This window comes from Fistularia commersonii, chromosome 33 (genome assembly GCF_037954325.1).
Source record: "Fistularia commersonii isolate RoL2024-O1a breed Wild chromosome 33, RoL_Fcom_v1.0, whole genome shotgun sequence".
In the NCBI taxonomy this organism is placed as follows: Eukaryota; Metazoa; Chordata; class Actinopteri; order Syngnathiformes; family Fistulariidae; genus Fistularia; species Fistularia commersonii.
In genome coordinates, this window is record NC_141316.1 from 6,206,103 (window position 1) to 6,230,755 (window position 24,653).

Here is a 24,653-nt window from a genome sequence, read left to right on the forward strand (position 1 = left end):
CTGGCCATTGGAGACGCTTCATGCTGAGCAGCAAAATGGCCGCCCGTCAACCGACTGACTCCACAGCGCTTTGAAATTTGAAAATTTCTGCACATTAGGGTTTACACTATAACAACGATAGTACTTATTTTCAGACCAGTAGCTAACCGCGCGTATGTGTTCCTCATCTGCCACTTACTTGACTATCCGCTCAGGCGTCGCTGTTCTTGTAGCCTCGACGAATGCCTCAAAAAGCTAAAAAAAAAACCCGCACTGAAGCACTTTAGCTAAGCTAGCCAGAACGCTAGCTTTTCCTCATATGTGATTCCTGAGGTGAGTAGTTTTGGGCGTGTGGGGTTTATATTTTAATTGTTTCACGCTTGCTCCATGTGCATGTTTGCAAATGATCATCGTTCGCCAGTTCTCTGTTCAAGTGATGCCCTCCCAAATGTTTCTGCGTTTGCTGATCAGGCTAACGCCATTACCTTGGCTACTTGTAGCTGCTGTCAGTGGATAACTTAGCTTACGCGGCTAACGCCTGTAGCATTAGCATGGACAAAACAAGAGTATTTGACGTTTTGCAACTATTTGTTTGTGGCTATATACTCTCCGCAATAGTTTAGGCTTTTAATTTACACAGACAAACATATTTGGCTAACTCGTGCCGAAGGACTGCCGATTACCTGCATTATTTGCTAATTCGTACGCCGTTCTATGTGCGTATTTCCCAACAAGTAGCATTACCGGTTACGTTGTTGGCAAAAACTGTCGCTCCTTTTTAGCCTTCGTCTCTACGTTTGCCATTGTCTTCTTCAAAAATGTATTTTGTATTTACATGTACTGATAATTTCCAATGCATTCACCGTCGTTCTGTTCTGTTTGATTTTTAGCAACATTCATTTCGTACGTGTTCTGAATTCTGTTACCACCTCTTCGGTTTAGCAGTTGGGCTCCGTTCTTGTCATACTGTTTTAGTAGCTAACGCAACTGCTAACTGCTGATGAGAATGTAAAAATGTCAAAAGACCATAGATAATGTTGCATCAGGCCGCGGTTTGAAAGCCATTGGGACAATGTTGAATGTATACCTGACAGTTTGATAGTGTCAGGTGTAAACGTAACTCAATGCACAAGGCCTGACGTGCTAAGATTCGTTTTCTGCAAATCTTCTAATCCTACGTTCTGTGCTACGGCCAAACGAAACCGCCGAGCAGCGATGTTCAGAGGGCATTTTTAAATAGCCAGAATCCAAGCGTTGAATTAATTTTTTGTTTTGGTTTTATGAAAAACAATGCATACTGATATATTTATTTAAGCCTTGCTTATGAATTGGTATGCCTGGTTCATAAGCACAGTATTATTTGATCATGATTCAGGAGAGTGACTCTTGAACAGCTGTAGAAACACATGGCCATGTAGCTACTGTGATGCTGTTTTTTTTGATAGATTTTTGCAGCATCGACTAATGTCCGAGCTGCTTGAACGTCATTTTGATTGTAATTAGTGATTTGTTGTTAGAGCATATGAAACTTGAAACCCGACAATTTAATATATTTTCTTATATTGCTCTGCTTGTCCTTCTAGACGAAAGGAGTATCAGGACAGGAGCAGTAGTTCATGGAAGACAAGAAAAGGAAAAAAGACGATAAAAGGAAAAGGGAAGCCTCTCAGAAGGTGAGCCTACATATTTGGTCAGATGTTTGGGTTTCTTCTGTTAGCGTTTTACTCTGTGACTAAGCTCACAATTTTCATTTTTTTAATTGGTTTTTCACCAAATGGAACATTGAATCATGTTAGATCATAAAATAACATTATTTGGCCACACACCTTTAAATCCAAGCTTAATAGCGTAGACATGATCCTATCCTCTCCAACGTAAAGAAAATGCAGGTTGAATTCTATATTTGAACATCTTTGTTCAAAGCTTCACATTCTAATCCATATTTTTAAAGGACAGTTAAAGTGCATGACAGTCTTGAAATATTGATCTGTTCTTAGTAATATATTTGGACTCTTTGAGAAACAGTAGGTTTATCAAACCGTAAGAAAGCACAAAATCAACAGAAAATTGTGCCTTAAGCAGGGGAATGTTTGACATCTTCTTAGCAACCAAAACATTGGGAATTGAATGAGTATTCACCCAATTGCTTTTCCTCTACATGGCACAAATTTGAAAATGCTCAACTCTACTCTTTTATGGGACCTGACTTTTATTTTCGTGTGCTTATTAAACCCCTTTGGTGTTGCTGTTTGCCCAAGTGATTCTTTGGAAAAGGCAAGGATGGAGGATTGGATGGTATGATTGGATGGTAAAATAAAACGTAGAGTTTAAATGTAATCAATGGTATTGATATTGACTATACCGTATTGAGGGGTACATTGGTCATTTAGTGTCATCATCCAAAGATACCAAAGATTGTCATAGGATTTTTCAGGAAATCCTTTGCGGGTCCTTTGGGAAACACATGACAAGGAGGGTAAAAGCCCGAAGATTCTGCAAAAGCTCTGCAACACCATCACCACTTTTGTGATGCTTTGTTTGTTGACACAGTACCACACAAGGCATGCATAATGCCTTCCCAGTGAGTGAATTTATACAGCGTTCCAGAGCGTTGCGCCATCTGAATAAAACAGTGTTGGCTTTTTACATGGGCTGTTACTCAGACTTCAATACAGCGCTGTGATCACTACTAACCTGTTGTATAGACATTTTTATGATTTGAAAAGTTAGACAACAAGCAGCAAATGTTTACATTAACGTACTAGTTGCACAGGACAACAGCATTTGTAAAGTGAAAGTCAATTACAAGTAAAAGTAAAATGATACTTTCCATCACCTCAAATATAACCACTTTCTGGAATATCAAGAAAGCAAAAGAATGCCTGGTGTATCAAGTGCATTGTGAGGGGGAAAAGTTTGCTACTGGAAGACCTCAGTTCCACTTGAATATTTTTTTGCTGGTCATTGTTAATAGTTTACTTATTTGTATTTTTGTACAGTAAAATATTCTTAATATAACTGTACCATGTCAGATGTCCTCATAATCCAGATACAAGTACAGCCATTGGTAACTTGCAGATCCATTACCATTGTCTTGCCTACATTGCACAACACAAATACAAACTATTTTGAAGTTCATTCAGGGAAAAGTGACTAAGCACTAAGTTCTACACAAATTACATTTTTCATGGCAAAAAAGAATTTACAATATAAAGTAACAATCTTGGGGGTTGCTTGCCTAGCAGTTCTTTGACAATAAAAACTAGGCAGTGCTTTTCTCTGAAAAATCCATATGTCGAACATCAACATAGTTTAACACCGGCTTTAGAGTTTATTGGACTAGTATTCTATTTTGTGAGACAAAATACTATCCAATCAGCCTAATTCTTACATTCTTTGTTAGTTTAAATATGGTGTCTTCAATGTAAGGTTTATCCTTTTTGCATTCTGTGACAATTACTGCTATTGATTGGAAAAATACTGTGATCGGAAAATGTAGGCAACACCATCCAACCCTACAAGGATGTCACCTTCTACGTGACACAATAATGGGCTGTATTCTTAACTGACCGTTTTGTTTTTTTTGCTGTGAGCAGCTCTTGCTAGATTCATTCACTCGCAAACAAAAAGAGGAATCTGCACCTCTTAGTGGCTTAGTTTTGTGGTTTGCTATTTAAATAGTCCAGTTAAAAGGTTTTTGACCAGTAAAGGTCTTTATTGTGTGATGTCACCCTTTCCTTTTAATTCCCTTATGAAATAGATGCCAACAAAGGTTAGAGTTGAGCAGTCCCTATGCTTTTGTGTCCTTACACGTGGAAAAAAAAAAAGCATTCTCCAACTAACTCTAAACACGATTTCATTTTGTTGACCGTCATGAAGCCTGCTGTTTCTCAAATCTTTCTTCAGCTCATGTTTTACTGTGGATATAAATTGCAGTTCTATTTTTGCCATTGTTTGTTTCTTTACTTTCTTGCTTTGGGAAAAAAACATGTGATTCAGTTACTAATGTATTAAATCTTTTCATTTTAGGTCACAGAACAAAAGAACAAAGGTCAGTGGCAACATTTTCCATGATATCCAGATATCTATGAAGTGACCAAAAACACGCACGCATCATTTCCAACACACATACTGTGCATATAATGGAGGTCATTGTGTTCCTCATGCACACTAACCCCTATGCACAATTCAATTTCTAACTGGATGTATAGCCTGGTGTGAATAAGTAGAAGTGAAACACAATGCAAGATGGTACTTACTATAAAACCGAACAGCTAATGCCACAGCTTTCATTCTTGCTGAGTTTGTAAACCATAATGTTTGTTTTTTCCAATAGAGATTGATTACAGAAGCTGGGCAGATAGTAAACCCATAACTCTTTAAGCCATATTTTGTATTCTTATTTTCTTTTACACTGTCATTATATTTAAAAAACAGATCTGCACTTTCTTAACTAATGATGTTATTTTATAAAGTCAAGTTGGAAAACCGGCTAACTAGTTATGTGCCAATCATCCCGAAGAGATCTAATTACCCAGTTTGCCAAATTTCAACTTTCCACTTATTTAGCTCATACCCATCAACTCACAACTCCTCTCAGTCTTCCAACACTTCTGATACTCTTTATTGTAAGTACTTGGATCTAAAGGTGATTTGTTGCAGATTAAGTTATGCTAATAAATTAATGTAGTAATGTACTGTGTTCTGTAATTGTGCACTACTTTGAGACCTTGTTATATTTAATTGTAATTAAGGATTTATAGATGGCTGCCAGTGTCTGGTCTGAATTTACATTAATTCTTAATTGATGTACAATTTGTTTGACAATGAGTCTGTGTTGTCACAAAGATTCACATCTTCCGCAAAAAAGAATCAATGCAACAAATATGAGGGACGAATTGTTAACATTATTCTGTTTCTCTATATTTCCCTAAATGTGAATTAAATGTAAAGTAATGCAATGTATTTTCAATTATCCAGTGTAATTCCATTTTACAAATGAAAAGTACTGTGGTTTTGTGATGGAAATTTAATTTGCAGAGGATGTGGTGTGCGGTCGCTAATTTCCACAATACCCTTAATACTGTAAGGTGTTGGTTTTGTTTACTTCATCTTCCGTGGGCAGAAAGATGAATTGATTTATTTCTCTTCTTTCACAACTGTTTACATGACATTTTTTCACCGGAGCATTTTACATTTTTTATACAAACATTGAACTTGTACCGCATTTTTATCTATATTGTTTTGCTTATGCAGTTTCATTTACTTCACTGGCAGTCGCCTCTGGAGCAAACCAAGATGATGGGGGTTACACTTTTTTACTCAGAGCGTGTCATGTGACTTGACCAACATTGAGCAGTTTGGAAGAGTAAATGGAACAATGGTGGTTCTTTGAAGTTCAAACCATCATGATAGCTCTACAGTAACTCAGGGTTAAAACATCCTGTGTCTGTGCTGTGAATTTCATTTTCTTTTTAATGACAACCGAGCATTGTTTGCCCTATTTTCTGATGCACTGAGCCGTGTAGGGCACATCAATTCGAGGTATCGGAAGCTAGTCAATGATTTCTTTTTTCCCTTAGCCTATAGTTTGCTTCTTCACTCACAAGTTGCATCAGCACATCATTTACAAATGAAAGAACAATGTTCTTGGGATCCTGTAATTTTATTTTCCATTGACACTCCATTCTTTGCATGTTCAAGTATTAAGTTGTGGTTCAATACCTTTGGATACAATGTAATAATGTTTAATCTCAGAATTAGTAGGAATCATTTGGAAAATTGCTAAAAACGTAAGTTTGGGAACAACTTTTCTAAGCAAGCCACAGCAGTTATGCAACACTGACACAGAATTTGTAAACTGCTGCGTCATTTTTTCATTCACTGTCATATTTGTACCAATACAGGCTACCAGCTTCATACAGTTGCGTGATTAACATCAAGCCCAATGCATTTTGATCTCTTGTTGCATCTTCACTGTGAAACAACATTGTTTTACTCTAGTTGCTAATGTACAGTCATTGGTAGCACTCTTTCTTGGTCAAGTTTGTATTTTCTTTATGCAAAAATTTTAATCCTGTGACAACATTTACCAGGTTGGTCTGCAGGAAACTATAGGTTCCATATCTGTTTAGAGAAAATATTTGTTGTGTAGAACTAGAAAAGCCTTATTTTCATTGCAAAGTGCAAAACAATATTAAGGCGCACCTCTCGTTGGTCACATATATGCCAACACTCGGTACACACACAGCTCTCACTTGCACCCACACATATAATAACCGGTTAGCACTCATGCATGGTAAGATTGATTATAAGTTGCGCTTATACTTTCCTTTCGTTCTTTGCCTTTCCTTTTAAGCAGTGCTAGACTTGACCAAGCCGACATCTGCCCAGCCTCCCACCACTCAGAGCAGCTCTGCCTCCCCCAGCCCTGGACCCACCCCCTCTGCTTCCCCATCCCCAGCCACCTCAGGCCCTGGCAGTGCTGCCACCCAGTTACAGGGTGGCAACAATGCCAAGCGCCTTGCAGTGGCCAACGGACAGCCCACCTCCACCACCAGTTCTTCCTCCACCGCTGGCAGCCCTATTGCTACTGGAAACGGGAGTACAAGTAGCGGAGGCGGAGCCCAGGCGCCCCAGCAGCAACCCCGCTACATGCCGAGAGAAGTGCCGCCGCGATTCCGCTGCCAGCAGGACCATAAAGTGCTACTGAAAAGGGGTCAGCCGCCACTGTCCTCCATGCTGCTGGGAGGGGGAGGAGGAGGAGAAGGCCCCAATGCAAACATGGCTTCTGTCTCAGGTAAATGTTGTCAATGTTGTCGGTCTTATCTGGAAGATGTCTTCATCTGTGTAAATGAAATGCACATTATTCATACTGTGACATCTCCCCCTTTAGATTCTGGTGCAGCTGCCTCCTCTTTGGCCCTCACCTCATCATCAGTTGCTGCTTCTACTACTACTTCTAATTATGCAAATTCCATGTGGGGGGTGAGCTCAGGCAGCCAGGCCTCCTCTCAGGGCAAGGAGAAGGTGATTTTCGATGGGAACAACCTGGAGGAGTGGCCCAGCATTGCTGGCAGTGATGGAGGAGGAACCTCTTTCACTGTGGCTGGAGGGGGCAGCAGCAACAACGGAATGCCTGTGAACAGCAACAGTGCCTCTGGCAACCAATCTTCACCCACTTCCTTGTTCTCTTTGCCCAATGAATGTATGCAGTCGTCCAGTAGTGTGGCATGGGGGACGGCTGCCTCCCAGGGTCATCTTGGAGGAGGGAATGCAGTAGCTGCAGCAGGGCCTCTGCTACAGCAGCCCTCTTCAATTTCCAAAGCCTCCACTGTGCCAGGGAGCCATGATGCCAGTGGCCCCGTCGATGGCAGCAGTGGGATTCCAGGTGCCAACTTCAATCCAAATGCCAACCCTTCTGCCTGGCCCGCCCTGGTGCAGCAGGATGGGCCTGCTGCTGCAGGGGAAGGAGGTTCGTCTTCCTTCCATCACCAGGGCCCTGGAGGAACTTTGTCTGCCAACAACTCTGCTTCCTTGGGGCTGGGAGCTGGGGCAGTTGGGGTGCTGGGGAGTCACCCACCTTTATCTGTGAATCAATCAAGCACCCATCAGCACCAACTTCACCAAATGCAATCCAGAGACCGAGATATGGGAGGGGGGAATTGGGACAGCGAATCAGCGGGACCAAAAATTACAGGGGGGGAAGGGGTTGGTGGAGCAATGGACCGTGGTGTGGGAGGAGGTGGAATGAATGCGGGAGACCGCAGTCTTCCCTCCTCATGGAGAGGCCAGCCCTCTTACCCTGCAGCTAACTCCAAAACGGGTGCCTCAAGGACTGACGGATGGGAAAGTAGAGAAGGCGGTGTAGGGGGATTCGGAGCTGCTGAAGGGGATAATGGGACCTCAGGTTGGGGTTACCCAGGCTCCACTAGTGGGGTTAATGCTTGGGGCAGTGCTGAAACTGGGGGGAATGGTAGTCAAACCTCCGGGGTATCTCAGGGAGGGTGGGGGTCATCAGGAGTAGGAGGGGAGAGAGGGGTGTCCGGTGATGACTGGGGTGGAAGTTCCACTGGCACTGGTGGAGCTAATTCAGGAGGAGAGGGATTGGGTGGGGTGTGCAGTAGTAACAGCAGTAGTAGTGGGGGCAGCACAGCTGGCAATCCTCCCGTCACCACCACCTCCTCCTCTACGGCCACAAGTTTGACCAGAGCTTGGGACAATCAGAAGGGAGAGGGCGAACAAGGGGAATGGAGTGAGGGAATAGGCGGGCGGGGAGGATCCTCATCCAGCGGGGGAAATTCTAGAAGTGGAAGGGAGCCAAATAGCAGTCGTCCTCGGCGCCAGGCACCCAATGCTGAAGCTGCCTTACAGAACCTGCTCAGCCGGTCTGATTTGGACCCTCGGGTCCTATCCAACACAGGTTGGGGGCAAACCCAGATTCGACAAAACACAGCCTGGGATGTTGATGATCGAGTAGGGCAGAGTAGAAGCGGAGTATCATCAACTACATCAAAGCACCCTTCTTCTATGGGTGGTTCTTCTCAGTATTCTGGTGGGCCCAGGACTCTTATTTCTGATTCGTCAAGTCCTGGGGTCAACCCTTCCTTGGTTTCGGGTCCTGGGTCCTCCGGAGAAGGCTGGGAGAGCAGCAGCAACAGTAGCAGTGGTGGGGCCTCAGTATCTGGGAGAGCCCCGGCACCTTCAGGCTCCAACATGAGGAATCATGGCGTCTCACAATCTGGGGCAATGAATGCCACAGTGACTGGTATGGGTTCAGGTGTAATACAAGGGCATAGCCAGCAGGGTAAGGCTACAGGCTGGGGTGGAGGAGGAGGCATGGGGCCTGGCGATGGGCAGGAGTCTACTGGCTGGGGGAGTGACGATTGGAGAAATAGCAGAGGAGGAAGTGGTGGAGGATGGGGTGATCAACAGGGTGAGCCAGTGAGTGGAGGCTGGGGTGGAAGTAAAGAGGAGAAAGGAACAGGGGGCTGGAAAGAGATGGGTGGGGATGGAGGTGGAGGCGGTTGGGGTTCAGGCCAGAAGATGGGTTCCGGTAGGGACTGGGGAGAGCAAGAGTCCAAAGCAACTAGTGGTGGTGGGGGATGGGATGATGAACAGAAAAACGGAGGGGAAAACTCAGGTGGAGATTCAGGTGTGGGTGGCTGGGGAAGCTGGGACGAGGGTGCGCCCCGAAGAACTTGGGGAGCTGGGGGTACAGGGGGAGGAGGGAGTGGAGGAGGAGGGATGGGTGTTGTCGGAGGCATGGGATCAAAATCCCATCAAAGTTGGACCGGAGGAAATAAAATGCACCAGATGCCAAACAGCCAGTCAGGCTCCATCACAGGCCTGCAGGCACAACTGCAACAGCAACAATCACAGCCCCGCAATCAGCCTCCACAGCTGCAGCAAGCATTGGACCAAGGGGCTATGCAAGGGGTTGGGGTGAGAAAACCTATCCAAGCCCAGAACCAAAGCTCAGGCTGGACCTCCGGGCCCATGCCTGGTGGCCCTGGAGGTGGAAGTGTATCTGAACCAAGCGGTTGGGAGGAGCCCTCACCTCAGTCTATAAGCAGGAAAAATGAGATAGACGATGGAACATCAGCATGGGGAGACCCAACCCATTACAACTATAAGCCGGTTAACCTGTGGGATAAGAACAGCGTCCCTGCTGGTCAGCAGTCACACAGTCAGGGTCAGTCCCAGCAGCAGCCGCAGCAGCCGCAGGGGCCCCCAATACAGCAGCAGCCAAGCAGGCAGGCCACAGGGCTTGGGAGCAGCAGGGACTTCAGCTCTGGCCATGGACCAGGGAAAGCTTCAGCAATGGGTGAGATAACAAAATCTTGATAGTTTTTTTTTTTTTTTTTTTAATGTTCAATTTCTTTTTTTTTTTTTTTCAATATACATGCACTTAGACTCTAAGCCTGGTAGGAATTGGTTTCTTTCCAAGGAGATGCAAAGTTTTAATTTGAAAGATATGTTTGAATTTGTCCCTGAAGTCATTTAAAGGAGAAATAAGTATCTGCTTTATGATACATCTATTGAAATGAAGGCCAAACTTGCATCACTGCAACTGCTGTATTTACACAAGAAGAAACAGCAAACGAGCAACCAGAAATGTAGTAGTTTGCAGTGAGCCATCTGCCCCTGTTTGCCACGAGTATAACATATGTGGGTGTTCTCACTGAGAACAGCTGATGATTGTTTAGATGCAATTACCAATATTGTTGGAATGAGACATTTTCAGACCACATCAAGCCACGTACTTTCCAAGAATACACATGGGACAGTAACAAGAAACTTTTCATTGACCTGCAGATTTTATTAGTTGTCATTCATTGAATTCATCAAAGTTGGAACGTTGATGCAAAATATCAACATTTACTCAGTATTTTACAAGTATCTCTGTCAAGAGACGGACTCATCTCTTAGGTGTTAGTTTCTCTTTTAATATAAAATCTATTTTTTAGATCACGATGTTCAGGAGAAAATGTTCAAATACAAACTCTTAATGTAAAAATGTTCTGTTATTTCCTTCAGACTAGAGGATTGAAGACCTGTTTTTGAATGTTCCTATTGTTGATTCCTACCCCTTATAGCCTACTCTTGAACATGCTGAGCATAGTTAGCGGCATCAGACAGCATAATTAAAAATCAGTGATCTGCACAAGCTAAATATACCACCCACCATAAAATCGAGTGTCAGTTTAAACTACATTTTGGGGTTTTCCTACTTTAACTTGTCTGTATTTGCAGGTTCAACTGGTTGGGGTGGTACTTCTCCAACTAGTCCTACAGTTGACAATGGCACAGCAGCTTGGGGAAAACCTACTGATACCCCTTCTGGTTGGGGGGACCCCGACGACACTGGAGGGAAATCAACTGGCTGGGGAAACCCCCCTCCCAACCCCATCAAATCTGGTAAGAAAATCCTATAAAAACTATGATGGCATGGAGAAGTTAGCATAAAATGCCCCAGCGTCATATAATCAGATTTTGTGGTTTGTCTTTCAAGTTGCATTGGCCTGACAAGAAGTGCTAAATGCATTCGCATAATAAACTGCTATGTTAAACAAAAGTGGAAAATTGCAAAATATCGGCTGTTGAGATAATATCCTGAAGAGTGACTCTTTTCCCGTACAGGATCGAAGTCTATGCAAGATGGCTGGGGGGACAAAGAGGGCTCTGTGGCAGCCTCACGTCACTCAAGCTGGGAGGAAGAGGAGGACAGCGGGGGCATGTGGAACAGCACTGGCTCCCAGGGAAGCGGATCATCTTGGGGACAGGGTAGCAACAGTGGCTGGGTACAGAGTCACACTGGCAAAAAGCCTAGCAACAAGGTGGGTTACTGAAGTGGAAATTTTACTGCTAATAAAAGGAATATTTAATTAAACAATGACAGTGCTTGTGTCAGGGCCTTCAAAAGGAATTACTAAGAGGGATTGCTTCTTCTTGTTCTACCACCACCAAGGTTAAGGATCTAGTCTGGTATTGTACAAATTGTTCTTTCTTTGCATTTTGCGTGACTACATTTTTTCTCAGGGTCCAATCAAGCCAAGTGGAGGAGATTCATGGATGAGCCCCATCAACAGACAGTTCTCAAATATGGGGCTGCTGGTATGACATTATACTTAATACTTTGGCCGTTCAAATTCTGTTGCGTGTCAAGGTTTCTTTATTGAGAGTTTCTACTTTTTAGCCAAAGCGAATGACTGTTTAGCAGCCGTTTAATTTCTTTTGTTATGACTGTTTTGATGATGGCCTTCTCTGCTGGGCAGAATGATGATCCCAGTGGCCCGAACATTGACCTGGCAGGAGGTTCTCTCCAGGAGAAGAAGATGGATGTGGAGAAAAGAGGCATGGGCATGATGGATTACAATGGAGACATGAGGAAAGGGGGAAGGGCGGGGGGAATGGCCTACCGTTCACCTGGTTCCAAAGAGGCAGCACCTGTCGATGTTGGGTCATACTTTGACAAGGTAGGGCCTCTCTCTAGCAGGTTCCTCATGTCTAGATTATGTTATGTGTTTTCTTCACTTCCTCTTGTGATTCTACCTTCTCTTCCTGTTAATCCCCCCCCTCCTCTCCTCACTACCACTCAAATTTGTCTTCCATTGGCTGTCACTGTGGCAGACTCTGCCTTTGACCAATCAGGATGGGATCCTTGGGGAGGAGGGTCCTTTCTCTTTGTACTCACCACCCACTGTCTACAAGCCCCATTCCCTCTTCAATCACACTGTCCCCTTTAGACAAGTAAGATAACTGCTCCTCTTGTTTCTGTCCTACCATCTTTACATTAGGTTACCCTCGTAATTTTTCTTTTCCTCAAGATAAACATGGCAAGTTTCTCCCAAATTGCTCTTCTCCCACTGTGATGCATTCTTTACAATCATGTAACGCCTTCAGTGACATTTTCATTTCCACGTTTGGTCACAGGGCGGCCACAGTATCCTTGGTAGTAGTGGAGGCATGAGCCAGTCGAGACATCAGTCCAATGTCCCACCAATGAACCAGTCCCCAGGGATACGAGCGCAAGTGCCTCATCAGTTCCTGTCACCTCAGGTACTAAAACCTGTTTGCTTTGACCCATAATCATCCTACCTTTCTTTTGTTCCAGTAATATTGTTTGAGTGTCATTTGACTGCTGGCTAAGAATTGTCTGACGAATCAGAAGTCCTCTTTACCGTACATGTGTGCATTGCTAAGTAACCAAATTAAGAAAACATAGATCTACATGTAGATCTTAGAAGCTCATCTGTTGTTAAAATAAAGTGGCCTTATGCTTTTGCAAAATACTCAGGGGGGGGGGAGTATCTGAAGTGGGATGTGCAAAAAACTATGTGCTAACTATGGATACAAGTAACATGTTATGAATGCAACACAATGAAACCCTGAATTCCATAAATATTCTTGAGACATTTGAAGAAGTGTCCACGTTTGACTTTTAATTGATGGTTTTTGATTGTAAATACTGTGGAATGTTAACAGTAATATGGGATAACCCATTTTACTGGGTCATGCAAGAGGTCCCCACAGGGCTTCTGACTGAGAACTAACATACAAGTGATCTGCGAGCTGTGTATGTGACATCAAGTAGTCTGTTAAGCTTTGAGGATGCATGGTGACATTTCAGGGCCGTAACGATCATGTTGCCACGCTTGCTTCTAAAGATTACAGAGGCTGAAATCAGGGTCTAAATCTTTTGAGTGAAGTCATCTGTTAAAACCAGCAAGTGCGCATGTGAATAATGGTAAATGGGGGGATGGAGCAACTTGTTGTTGTCTCATGTGGTTGTAGTATCAGTTTTCCTGTGGTAACAGGTGTGCCTGCCGTTGCGTTTGTCCCCAGGTGCCAGGCTCCATGCTGAAGCAGATGCCCCCTCCCAGTGGAAGTGTTGGGGGTGTGGGAGGTGTGGCGGGAGTTGGGGGAGGTGTGTTCCCTCCACAGCTGTCCCCCCAACATTTAGCGATGCTCAGCACGATCTACCCACCTCACATCCAGTTTCAGCTGGTGAGAAGGAGCACAATATACAGTATCTTCACAAGCAATTGTAGGGTTGCAATCAAAGCCTGCAATTGTTGGCCATTTTCTGTCCAGAACCGTTTCTCAGAAATTCTGTCGCAGTTTTCTCAAACAAAAAATATACATAGCTTGAGTTGTGTCGTGTATATGTCATATGAAACAACTGACATAGAAATTAAGTGAATGACAAATTACTGAAAATGTGCATCTACTGCATAAAAAAAAAAAAAGAGGCGAATAAGCCCATGTAATAGTAATGATTTCATTTTTCCTGAAATACAGACGGCCCTAATAAATGTCTGATTTAGATATATGTAGTCTTGAGTAAAGTTTGTCCAAACAAAATTATCAGTAAATACAATAAAAGTCTTCAAAAAAAGGCCAGAATTTAAAAAAAAATAATCTGTCCTTAGTTTAAAAAAATGTATGAAAAGTTTCATAACTTTCTTACATCTTAGCGAGTGTTCAAAATATAGCCTATTGTTATGTGAGAAATTCTCATCAAAAATATCTGAAAAAAAAAATTCTACAGAACTGTTTTGTATCCTGGTGTCACTACAAGCACCTAATTTCTGAGTTGCATTCTAACTGTTTTTCAGGCTTGTCAGCTCCTACTCCAGCAGCAGCAGCAACCACAACAGCAGCAACCGCAACTGCTACAAAACCAGAGGAAGTTCACACCGAATGTGCGGCAGCAAGCTGACCCCCAGCAGGTACTGACACACCCACTCACAATTTTTTTCCATGTGACAGTGGCTCCGTGACCGATTTTTTTTTCTTGTGTCTTTTCAGCTTGCCAGGATCATGGCTGTGCTTCAGCAGCAGCGGCAACAGCAGCAGGTCGGGGGTTTAGGAGGCAGCACCAAATTATCCCCATCCCACCACGGTGGAGGTGGTGCCAAATTGCCAGGGGCTGATTCACTGGGCCACCAGGGCATTGCTGGACCTGTGTCTGACCTTCATCAGAAAACACTTGGAGCGTATTCTGGTGAGTAGCTCACAATAAAGACAGGCATGTAAAACATCCTTCCCAGCTATTCATATTTGTTTGAGGATGTTTTGTTTTTTTCTTTTGTCCTGGTTAAAATGAATACACTTGAAAAAGGGGTTTTTGAATTTACCAACTTTGTTAAATCCTCTCTTTCCTTGTGTACAGGGTTTAATTCTGGAGTGAACCTCTCTGGTCTGGACCTTGGCAGCTCTTTGGTGGGGGGCCCAGGGGGCATGAAGGACCTGGGGGGTCAGCAGTCACGTTTCAAATGGATGATGGAGGGACACTCCCCCCCAGACACCTCACCACCTGAGAACACATTCCACAAAAATGGTGAGATGTGGCTGTAGTCATTTTTTTTTCCTGGTTGTCTGCCCCGTTCTGGAAACACCTAAAGGAAAATAATAACACAAGTGCAGATCTCGACAGTGGTCAATAAAAATGTGCCCATCATCTCTACGACTGAACAGGCATTAAGATTTTATTCTATCTTTATTTGGGTTTGGTCTTTACAACTAGATCCATGTACAAAAATAGAAGCAGTATCACTTGTTAATTACTGACACATACATAGTACCGAAATCGGTTCATGACTTCCATTGCATTGACTCGTAAGCTTTGCATGATTTGAGTACCATATAAACACACAGCCAGTTTCAGATTCACAGGCTGTTTTCACTGGGTCAAATAGCATGAAAGCCCCAATACAGGGTTAATCTATATGACTCGTCTGATAAGAAGTGGGTTCAAACCAGACCATGTCATTTGGATGTCATGACAAATAGAATTGTGACATAGTAAATACTCACCACTTGGCTACCTCTCAGGTCCTGTCACCCCAATGAAGATGCCAGGGGGTTCACCCTACTCTCAGTATGACATGATGGTCGGAGAAGGGCTAGGTAATACTTGGCATCGTACCCCCGGCAACAAGATGGGTTCCAAGCCCACCACCACACCAAGCTGGCCCCCAGGTAAGAAAAAAAAAATCTCTTTCTTCGTAAACAATTGCGTAACTGTTCACCTGCTGACTTCAGATTTAGAATACAATATCAGAGCTCCTTAAACAGTCACACGCACATCTGTATTGGCACTGTCTGAAAAAAAACCTTACTAAGCAATCAATTGGCACTGATATATATTTTCATAGCCCTGCACATTTTTGTTCTGCATTTTTATTTATGTCTCCCATAACCCGCTTGGATGTTTATTTTGTCAGAGTTTCAGCCTGGTGTTCCCTGGAAGGGCATCGACCGCGCTGACCCTGAATCTGACCCCTACATGACGCCGGGGAGCATGATGGGAAACACGGTGTCTCCCGGCCTCAGTGATAGTGAGCACCAGTTGTTACAAGACAATACTGGTGAGAACCAAGCCGTGACGGTGTCCCTTTTTCCATATTGTAAGGTGTCTGGTCACACTACTGGAGAATAGCAGGATGAGCATACTGTTTATCCTCCTTATGCTGCATTGATCCAGCTGTGTTTCAGTCGAATCTTGCAAATAAAGCCAATCTGTGGAATTAAACATGAGCAAGCTAGCCACCTTAATATAGATAACATTTGTCTGTTATATTGTAGCGCTCAAATTGCTGTTTCTTCAAGGCGTTGCAGCCAGCAAGAAATGCTGTGATATTATGCATTCTTTCAGAAAAAAATGGGGATAAATGCTGATAATGCCCTGAACCTTTTTTTTTTTTCATAATTTACGTTTTTAGATACTTGTAGATGTACTGCGGCGTTCTATGAAAATAATTTGGATGCCAAACAACCAACTCATATTAAGGTTTAGATTTCAGTAATGTTTTACCTGCAAAAATTCTAGTGGTCTCTTGGTTCATAAACAGGGAATGGTGATTAAAACATCACACACAGCCCTCACATTCATATGAGTTTAAGTACTTCACCAGCAAAGCAATGTCTCAAACTGTTGGCTGATTGTTTGCAGATTCCACCCCTCCCCTCAACACCTTACTGCCTTCACCTGGTGCCTGGCCCTACAGTGCCTCAGACAGTCCCCTTAACAACGCACACAACTCAGGTAAACAAACAATCGGAGCATCTATTCTTGGCAGGTGCCCTGCTTCGACCTTTTTTTTTTTTTTTTCTCTTTTCCTTTTTTTTTTCCCCCATTCACATGTCAGCCTGCTTTATAGACTGGCCAGAGCCAGGACGTTTTCTTTTTTTTTTTTTACTAGTCAAATTTTTCATTTTCCTGATTTACTGGAAAATCGTGAATCTTAATTCTGAATCACTCAGTTCCTTCAATTTACACTTGGTTACTTAGCATTTGTTCTTCACCAAATATCAATTGGTCTTTGAGTTAAGGTTACAGACGAGTGCCACCAAAGCTCACCGAAAGGTGATTTGTATTGCCCCCTTGTGTCTATTTGCAATATGGGCCAGGAATCCCATCGTACCGCCTTGGTTACAGAAAGGGCACATTTTTCAAAGCAAGGTGAAACCAGGGAAATGGCCGACCAATCTGTTGTACAGTTTCTGTATTTTCACACAGCGCCCAGAACGGGTGTGGGTGTGTGTGTGTCCCCAAAAAAAGGCTCAATTTCAGTGTGGAACAAGCCCTGTGTTAATAGCAACTGCTCGATGACATTAAAACGCAACATGCACATCCATTCAATGTTTTTCTTGAAAATAAACATTTAACAGCAGATAATTTTGAATGTACACTCCGGAACCAAAGTAATAATCATTCAGTGGAGAAGGAAAGAGCATTTTTTTTCCTGGCTGAACTATTACCAGTTAGCCCATAGTACATTTTGGAAAAAAATTTAGAGATGGTTTCTGTTGTATGTTTTCACGTCATGTTGTAGTGTAACTATGATTTTAAGTTGTTTGATACCATATTATTGATGGTGGCTGTCTGTGATTTTGCAGCTTTTCAAATACCACTTGTCACCGTAATATCTGTAGGGCTCTTGAGGAATGGAACAGAAGACTTGTCAGTTGTAGTGCCAACTTTCCGCATTTTCTTTCAAACTTAACAAACGAGTTGCTCTTTAGTGATCTGGTTGCTTATTCCCGAGTATGATGAGACCTTGTATCTCCTGTCACCTGCTCTCTTCTTGTGTTAGACATCAACGGACATACATGGAGGCAGAAAAACTGAAACAGTTTTTTGTTTAGGACCCTAGCGTTATGCCCTCATCACATTTTTTGCCTCTGCAGCAAAGTACACAGACTACAAGACTGGCTGGCCCCCGGAGCCTATCGGACACAAATCCTGGAAAGTCAGTCGTGGCAGCAGCCAATCCCAGCTCTCCCGGCCGCCTCCAGGACTCGCCAGTCAAAGGCATTCGTCTCCCTCACCTTGGTCAGGTGGAGCACCCCGACTGGCTGGCAGGCCGTGGGGCAGTGGCTCAAGTACCACTGGTAATATTCTTATGCATGTTTTATTATGTGCCTGTTGCTGTTCAGTGGTGTTAAATGTACAGTGAGGAAAGAATGAGCGGCCCTGATTGCGTGAAACAAGGCTATTGCTTTTCATTTTATATTTCATTTGAAAGAATAGCCACTGACAGCCAGTTGTCATGAGTCTGAATTCTCTCTCCTCCTCCGCGTCAACAGCTTCGGCCTGGAGTGACGGCAACTCTCGGGAAAGCTGCTGGTTGGTGTTAAGCAATCTCACACCTCAGGTACGCCAGCAAACACGTTTCCGGCATGAACATTGAAATTTGTAGTCATTTTCATTTTTAGGCAATAAAGTGGGACTGGGGGGGGGGTTCTCTTTAGAAAATGTGAACGTTGCTGTTTTAATTTCTCAAACCATCGGCCTTAACTTGAATTCCACTCTTGCATTAATGCAGATTGACGGCTCCACCCTGAAGACCATCTGCATGCAGCATGGCCCCCTGCTAACCTTTCACCTCGGCCTGACCCAGGGCACAGCACTGATCCGCTATGGCTCCAAACAGGAAGCAGCCAAGGCCCAGAGCGCACTCCACATGTAAATCACAATTTATAATACAGCACCGAATTGACACCGTAGCACAAAGCATTAAACACCGAGCCCACCGGTCCAAACTGATAATGACAAGAAACTATGGCTGCTCGGTTCAGTAGCCTGAAATTTTCAGTATAAATAGTAGCAAGCCATCAAATATCATCTGGAAATGATTAGCAAGAGTTACCATATGAGTTGTCAGATTATCTCAAAGTTTTTCACTTCCGCTATTGTGCTGTTTGTTTATTCCACATCCTGTGTCTGACAGAACAGGTCACAACATGATTTGAAAACTATTGTTTATTGCTTACCTATTGTGTGTGTGCATGTGGCTGCTTTTCAACAGGTGTGTTCTTGGTAACACCACCATCTTGGCAGAGTTTGTGAGTGACGAGGATGTGACTCGCTACATTGCACATTCCCAAGCTGGAGGAGCAGGGAGCGGAGGAACCACTGCTGGCTCTGCGGGCGCCGGACCCACGGCATCCTCTGCGGTGGGGACGAACGGTAGCGGTGAGAGAGGTGGAGCTGGAGGCAGCAGTGCAGGAGGTGTAGAAGGAGGCGCCACAGCTGGAGGGGCAGGACCTGGAGGAGCTGGGCTTTCCAGCTCCGGGTGGCAGAGTCTGGACAGCACAGGCAGCTCATCTGACCCGTCTGCCACACAGGGGCCTGGCCTGAGCATCTTTGCTCAATGGAGCAGCAATGGGGCCGGGGTCGGCGGAACTGGAGGTGTGGATGCCGGAAGGCAGGGTCTGTGGGGAGGGATGGGTGGGATGAGTGGGGCAGGGTACCCCAGCAGTAGCCTCTGGGGTTCTCCAGCACTTGAGGATCGTCATCAGATGGGCAGCCCCGCCTCACTGCTGCCAGGGGACCTGCTGGGCGGCGGGGGCGACTCCATCTGAAGGGCCGATTAACAAACATTTTACACCCAACTTAACACACACATATGTCACACTCTGTATTTATTTACACGCAGAGATGATGTGAATTCAAGCTACACTGGTCACCCAACACAAACAGACTCAACATTCTCACACACACACACAGGCTACATGCAGTACATGCACACATTATTTTCACATGTACACATTAACTTGCGTAACATTAGATGAAGACAACAGTAAAACTTGAACTGGGGGAAAAAGGTGAAATCCATTAAACTCTTTAGGACTCAACTGGATAGCTCTTTGTCTTTATACTCCAAATCCCATCATCTGCATTCAGAGACCCAATCACTCAGGCATGCACTGTAGACCGGCTCAGCCAGAGTCGTACATGTCAACAAGTTTAGCTATTGCTGTTTTTAGTGTGCCACAGTTGTTGGTTTTTTTTTCCTTTCTCTCTTTCTTTCTTTCTTTCTTTCATTCTTTTGTATTAGTATTTAACGGTCGAATCTCAAAATTCAGACTTGCAGACTGAGCCTTCTTAGACCTGGCTGGCATACTTCTAAGTTCTCATGTTTGGAATCTTGAGAATGGGGACAGATCTGGAGTCAGTAGACACTTTGGAACAGCACCACACTACTGAGTCAAATGGACGATCGGCAACCTTTTCAGATTTGGATCAGAAGAGCGTTTTAGTAGGTACCGACACCTCTACCTTGGTGGAAATATGCCATCAACATGGGACCCAGGGTAAAAAAAAAAAAAAAAAAAAAAAAAAGAAAAAGAAATAAAAAAACAACATTAGCCAAACTTGCACTATATGCCTCTGGGTTTGTTGTTGACACATCCTCTACAATCCCTCCATTTTTGAAACAGCGCTACAACTCTACTACACAGACCTTACAGGACGACTAAATGTTACAACAGCAGTGGCCTTGGCTAATACCAAGTGGCCGCGTCAGCAGCATCACACCTTCTCATCAGTTACACACTGCTCTTATATTTGACAAGCAAAATTGTATCCTTGTTGATGTACATCAATTGTTTATCATTTGTTTCCGTTTTAAAAGAAAAAGAGAAATGTGTGAAACTTTGTGGAGATGTCCTTGTTTTTTCCCCCATCAAACACTGACCTCGCTATTGTATTTTTTCTTACTCAAGAAATCAAGTTGGTTATATTATATATTGTCATGATGTTAATGATGACTATGATCACTTATTTACTCGCTGTTCAAGGTGCCCTCCTGCCTGCCTGTGTGTGCATGAAAGGAGTGTTGACAGTATGACAGAATGGAGGAGGATGTGATGAAGATGATGATGATATCAGGAGTGTCTGTGTAATTGCCACAAAGTTGAATGTTTTGTTTTTTTTTTTGTTTTGTTTTTCGTTTATTTCATGTCCATGAGAGATTCATGAGAAACGTGTGTGTGTGCTTGGTTGCGTGCTTGCTTTTGAACATTATCTGCCTCAGTCAGGGGAGTGAATAGATGTTTATCTGACAGCTTGCATTTGAGAGATAGCGTGTGTGTGTGCATTCTGTACATGTTTAGTGTGCTTGACCACCAGACATTGTGATAGCTTCAGAGTTCAAAAACATTGGCACTATTGCATATGTCTCTTAAGTTTTTTTTGTTTGTTTGTTTTTTTTTTTTTTTTTTTAAAGCAGCATTTTGTTCTTGTTAGTATTTCTTTCTGTCAAATGCAATAAGAGTTTGTTTTTAAGACGAAGCAACCAACTGAAGGCATTTCTATTAAGATGCCTAATCCTACCATACCAAGCTGAGCTGGAACAGTGTTTTACAGACACGTTAAAGACATTACCTGTTATGTTTTACTGTTTGTTTTGTTGTGTATCAATTTAAATTAAGTCAGTCTTTATTATCACTCCTGTTCAGGATGTTTTCATTTATTTCAGATGTTACAAAAAGGAGAGGAAATTAATTTAAAGTGGAAAAGAACAAGATAATAAAGGATGAATTGAAGGCTGTAGTGGTTTGTGTGTGATTGAGCTTTTCGCCATAAATCCTGCTGTAATCCACTTGGCCCGACTGCCAATGATGGCAGGACTGGTCCGTTGACCGAGTGATCTTGTGGACTGATTGTATGGAAGGATCTGCAGCCGTAGCAGCTTCTATCCTGTTTGTTTCCAATGCAATGATGTGACTTGAGTATTGAACCCCTAGACCACATTGTACAGACTGTTCTTTCTGTTGTAAACCTTTGGTTAAATAAGGGACAAAATCCATCTGTTTGTCCAATAATCCCTAGACTGTGGCTTGTTGTCCACACTCCGCAGATGTTCTTGCATCCTACGTCTTGTAGATGATAGAAACAAATCTTGTAGATGGTAATATTTAAAAAAAAAAAGACAACCAAAACTACTAGTTCTTCTGTTTGATGTCATGGTCAGGAAAAGGCATCCTTTAAAATACATGCAAATTGTACACATTTATGTAACGTAAATTTTCATAGGAATTAATATGACATTTTTAATAGTTTTTTTTGTTTTTAGAATTGAAATGTTTGGTTATTGCAATGGTAACGAAACATCAGGTGTATCCTGCCAACTTGTCTGAACAAAGTTATTTGAATTGAACCCAACTTTTCTTGGATGATATGTGAACATATTTAGTTTTTGCTCACCTTGACATTTTCATGTAATATTTGTTATTTTGATGCTGTTTGTACTCCAAGGGTTTTACAGCAAACCTGGTGACTTGAATCTGTAATGTACTTCTGGCATTTGCCACTGAGATGTTCTCAAACATGGACATTCATGTCTATTACATTTTACCGCTTAGTGTGACACTTACAAATAATTTTAACTGCTTCGTCTGCTGTTGGGAAGTGTAATTCAAAAGCTCAGCATCTCTTTGTAGGAAGAAATAAATATTTTTTTGTGCTGCATCACACCATGATTTCCCAGCTGAACCAAGAAGGACCACAGAACAGCCTAAATATTTTTTAGGCCCCGAGCATAGCTGACACTTAGCTGAGGACATTCATCAGGCCCACTGGCGCAGGGCCTTTATCATTTTCACTCAGTTGCCCTTCTCAGCTCCATCCTCCTGGCAGCTGCTCCTTCGTCTTATATTGTTAAAGTGAATGTGCTGTTGCAGTCCTTTTCTATTGTATTGTTGTTTTTGCATGTTAAGGGTATTCAAAAGATATTTATTCCTAATTTATTCTGTTGTATCATCTGGTACATGAAATTAATGACATGATAATATGCAAGAGACAAAAAAAAAATTCAGGTAACTGACATGGTATTTCTAAAATCTCGTTCCTCCAAGAACGCTTTCTGCTACTAGGCGTAAGAAAAACTTAAATAGAAGTTGAAAGACTTGCCCATTAGCCTGCCAAAAAGCATCTGATCAAGGGCACTTTTGAATTGCATTGGGTCAAACTTTTTAATACATCATGCAAATGATAGAAAGTAAAAATAACTCTTTTTCAATTTCCATGATGATAAAGAAAATCCCTCTTGTGGCCAAAATCAATTATCCATTAAATATTCAGCGAGAATGTATCCTTTTGATGCTTTTGTAATCTTGGTCTTTTTTATTTTTTTATCTCCCCAATTTCAGTTTCTCACCCAATGTGATTTGCCTTCAAACATTTCACTCTAAGCTCTTTAATTTGTCTTTTCCTTTAGTCTCGACAGGCTCTGGAAGTGTGAACGCATCTGTGCAATAAGAGTCCCCAAAAGCGTTCAAGAGCTCTGCATGGGGTACTTCTGAGAGAAAGAGAACAGTTGACAGGGATTGGGTTTTGTGCACTAACCTATAGAAACACCACATGATAACAAAACTCAGTTCAGGGGATTTTTCAGATGCTCCTGTTTTTTCTGCCCTGTTTCTTCAATTTAACAAGATTTCCATACCTGTCTATGTTAATCCCCCCCACTTGTATCCACCAGTGGATTTCTGCATGCAAGGCTGTTGTTGAATATCTGATAAGGAAGAGTCAACCTGTGTTTCTTTAAACATCTTTAAGTGTTTTGCCCTGGAAAATGATTTTTGTTGGTTTCCTTTTTCAAGATTTCTTCCTGCTACGCCCCACCATAATTATCTTTACCAGCATCACACTTGTGGAAGTTGGGTAATTTTCAAGGATCAAGCAAAGCAGTCTGAAGGAGAAGAGGAACAAGGAGCTGGATTTCCCTCTTGTACCCACCAGTGGATTTCTACATGCAAGGCTGTTGTGGAATATCTGATAAGGAAGAGTCAACCTGTGTTTCTTTAAACATCTTTAAGTGTTTTGCCCTGGAAAATGATTTTTGTTGGTTTCCTTTTTCAAGATTAATTCCTGCTACGCCCCACCATAATTATCTTTACCAGCATCACACTTGTGGAAGTTGGGTAATTTTCAGGGATCAAGCAAAGCAGTCTGAAGGGGAAAAGGAACAAGGAGCTGGAGGTCACTGGGGGGCTGGAGGTCACGCTGTGCCATTTGGCACAAATACTTCACAAACCCATGAAGATGGCAGTTTCCTCAAGCACACACTGGATCCAACAAGCCAGGATGGCATGTACTATTAAAACAACCACTGTAGACCAAACAGTGCAACATTTTGCAAGACCTCCAGTTGTTCTGCATGGGGGAATGCAAACCAGAGCCACTGACGAGCCTGAACGAACACACAACTTGGAGGAATGGAACAAAGTACAAATACTATCAGAAGTCTAGGAAACATGATTGCCCCCCCCCCCCCCCCCAAACTAATACTTCAAGCATGAATTTTCTTATTTTTTTAAAGTAAATAAACTATCCAGGTGGTTGGCAGCCACTGTGTGGTTACAAAAGTATCTCAGCAGTATCCTTGTTTTTCCATCCTTCAGTAGCTTTTGGCTCTGTCCTTGTGTTAAAACACATACCACCTCAGATAATTGCTTACGATTGGCTTGGCATGAGTGAAACCAGTGGAGGACAGACCTGTAGAGTGAGAGCACACGTCAACTCACCAGGCTTGTCTGGTTGCCAGACTATATATTTCCAAGCCAGGACGGCTTTTGTCCTCTATAGCTACAATTGCTGTCGGGCAACATGAGCTGAGCACAAATTAATTGTTGTATTTTGTTCTCTTTATCCATTAAAGTGCTGCATTACATCTTTGTTCCATCTGTTGTCTTATACCAACTGCAACATATAAATAGTGATGTTTTGTTGATAATACTTAATAATCCTAACTGCCGTCCATTCATTGAAATGCCCTGTTATTTTCATAACCTATGAATGCATGATAAATTTTAAGCAGAGGCACAGAGGTTGTCGGTTTTCATTTTCTTAAATCCAACTACTATGGTACCTCCCAGGT

General features: G+C 42.8%; 1 protein-coding gene across 2 annotated transcripts; it reads left to right on the forward strand.

Annotated features, from left to right (window-relative positions):
• The first annotated feature begins 18 nt into the window (after window positions 1-18).
• tnrc6ba (trinucleotide repeat containing adaptor 6Ba) lies at window positions 19-24,144 on the forward strand. 2 transcript variants are annotated; one of them, XM_086140364.1, is made up of 22 exons: window positions 19-312; window positions 1,563-1,652; window positions 4,009-4,030; window positions 6,338-6,778; window positions 6,875-9,805; window positions 10,735-10,899; window positions 11,122-11,318; window positions 11,521-11,595; window positions 11,757-11,957; window positions 12,112-12,231; window positions 12,415-12,540; window positions 13,327-13,488; window positions 14,100-14,213; window positions 14,293-14,488; window positions 14,657-14,824; window positions 15,319-15,465; window positions 15,711-15,854; window positions 16,439-16,531; window positions 17,677-17,880; window positions 18,076-18,143; window positions 18,315-18,454; window positions 18,798-24,144. In XM_086140364.1, the coding sequence occupies exons 2-22, from the start codon at window positions 1,596-1,598 to the stop codon at window positions 19,351-19,353; spliced, it is 6,327 nt and encodes a 2,108-aa protein (XP_085996490.1). In that variant the 5' UTR covers window positions 19-312; window positions 1,563-1,595; the 3' UTR covers window positions 19,354-24,144. The 2 variants fall into 2 exon arrangements, with proteins under 2 accessions (XP_085996490.1, XP_085996491.1); XM_086140365.1 differs by having other exon boundaries at window positions 6,341-6,778.
• Window positions 24,145-24,653: the final 509 nt, after the last annotated feature.

Coding starts and splice junctions, on each gene's coding strand:
- tnrc6ba (XM_086140364.1), top strand. CDS start 1,596: ATGGAAGACAAGAAAAGGAAAAAAGACGATAAAAGGAAAAGGGAAGCC. Junction 11,319..11,520: donor GCAAAAAGCCTAGCAACAAG/GTGGGTTACTGA, acceptor ATTTTTTCTCAG/GGTCCAATCAAGCCAAGTGG. Junction 14,214..14,292: donor AGCAAGCTGACCCCCAGCAG/GTACTGACACAC, acceptor GTGTCTTTTCAG/CTTGCCAGGATCATGGCTGT.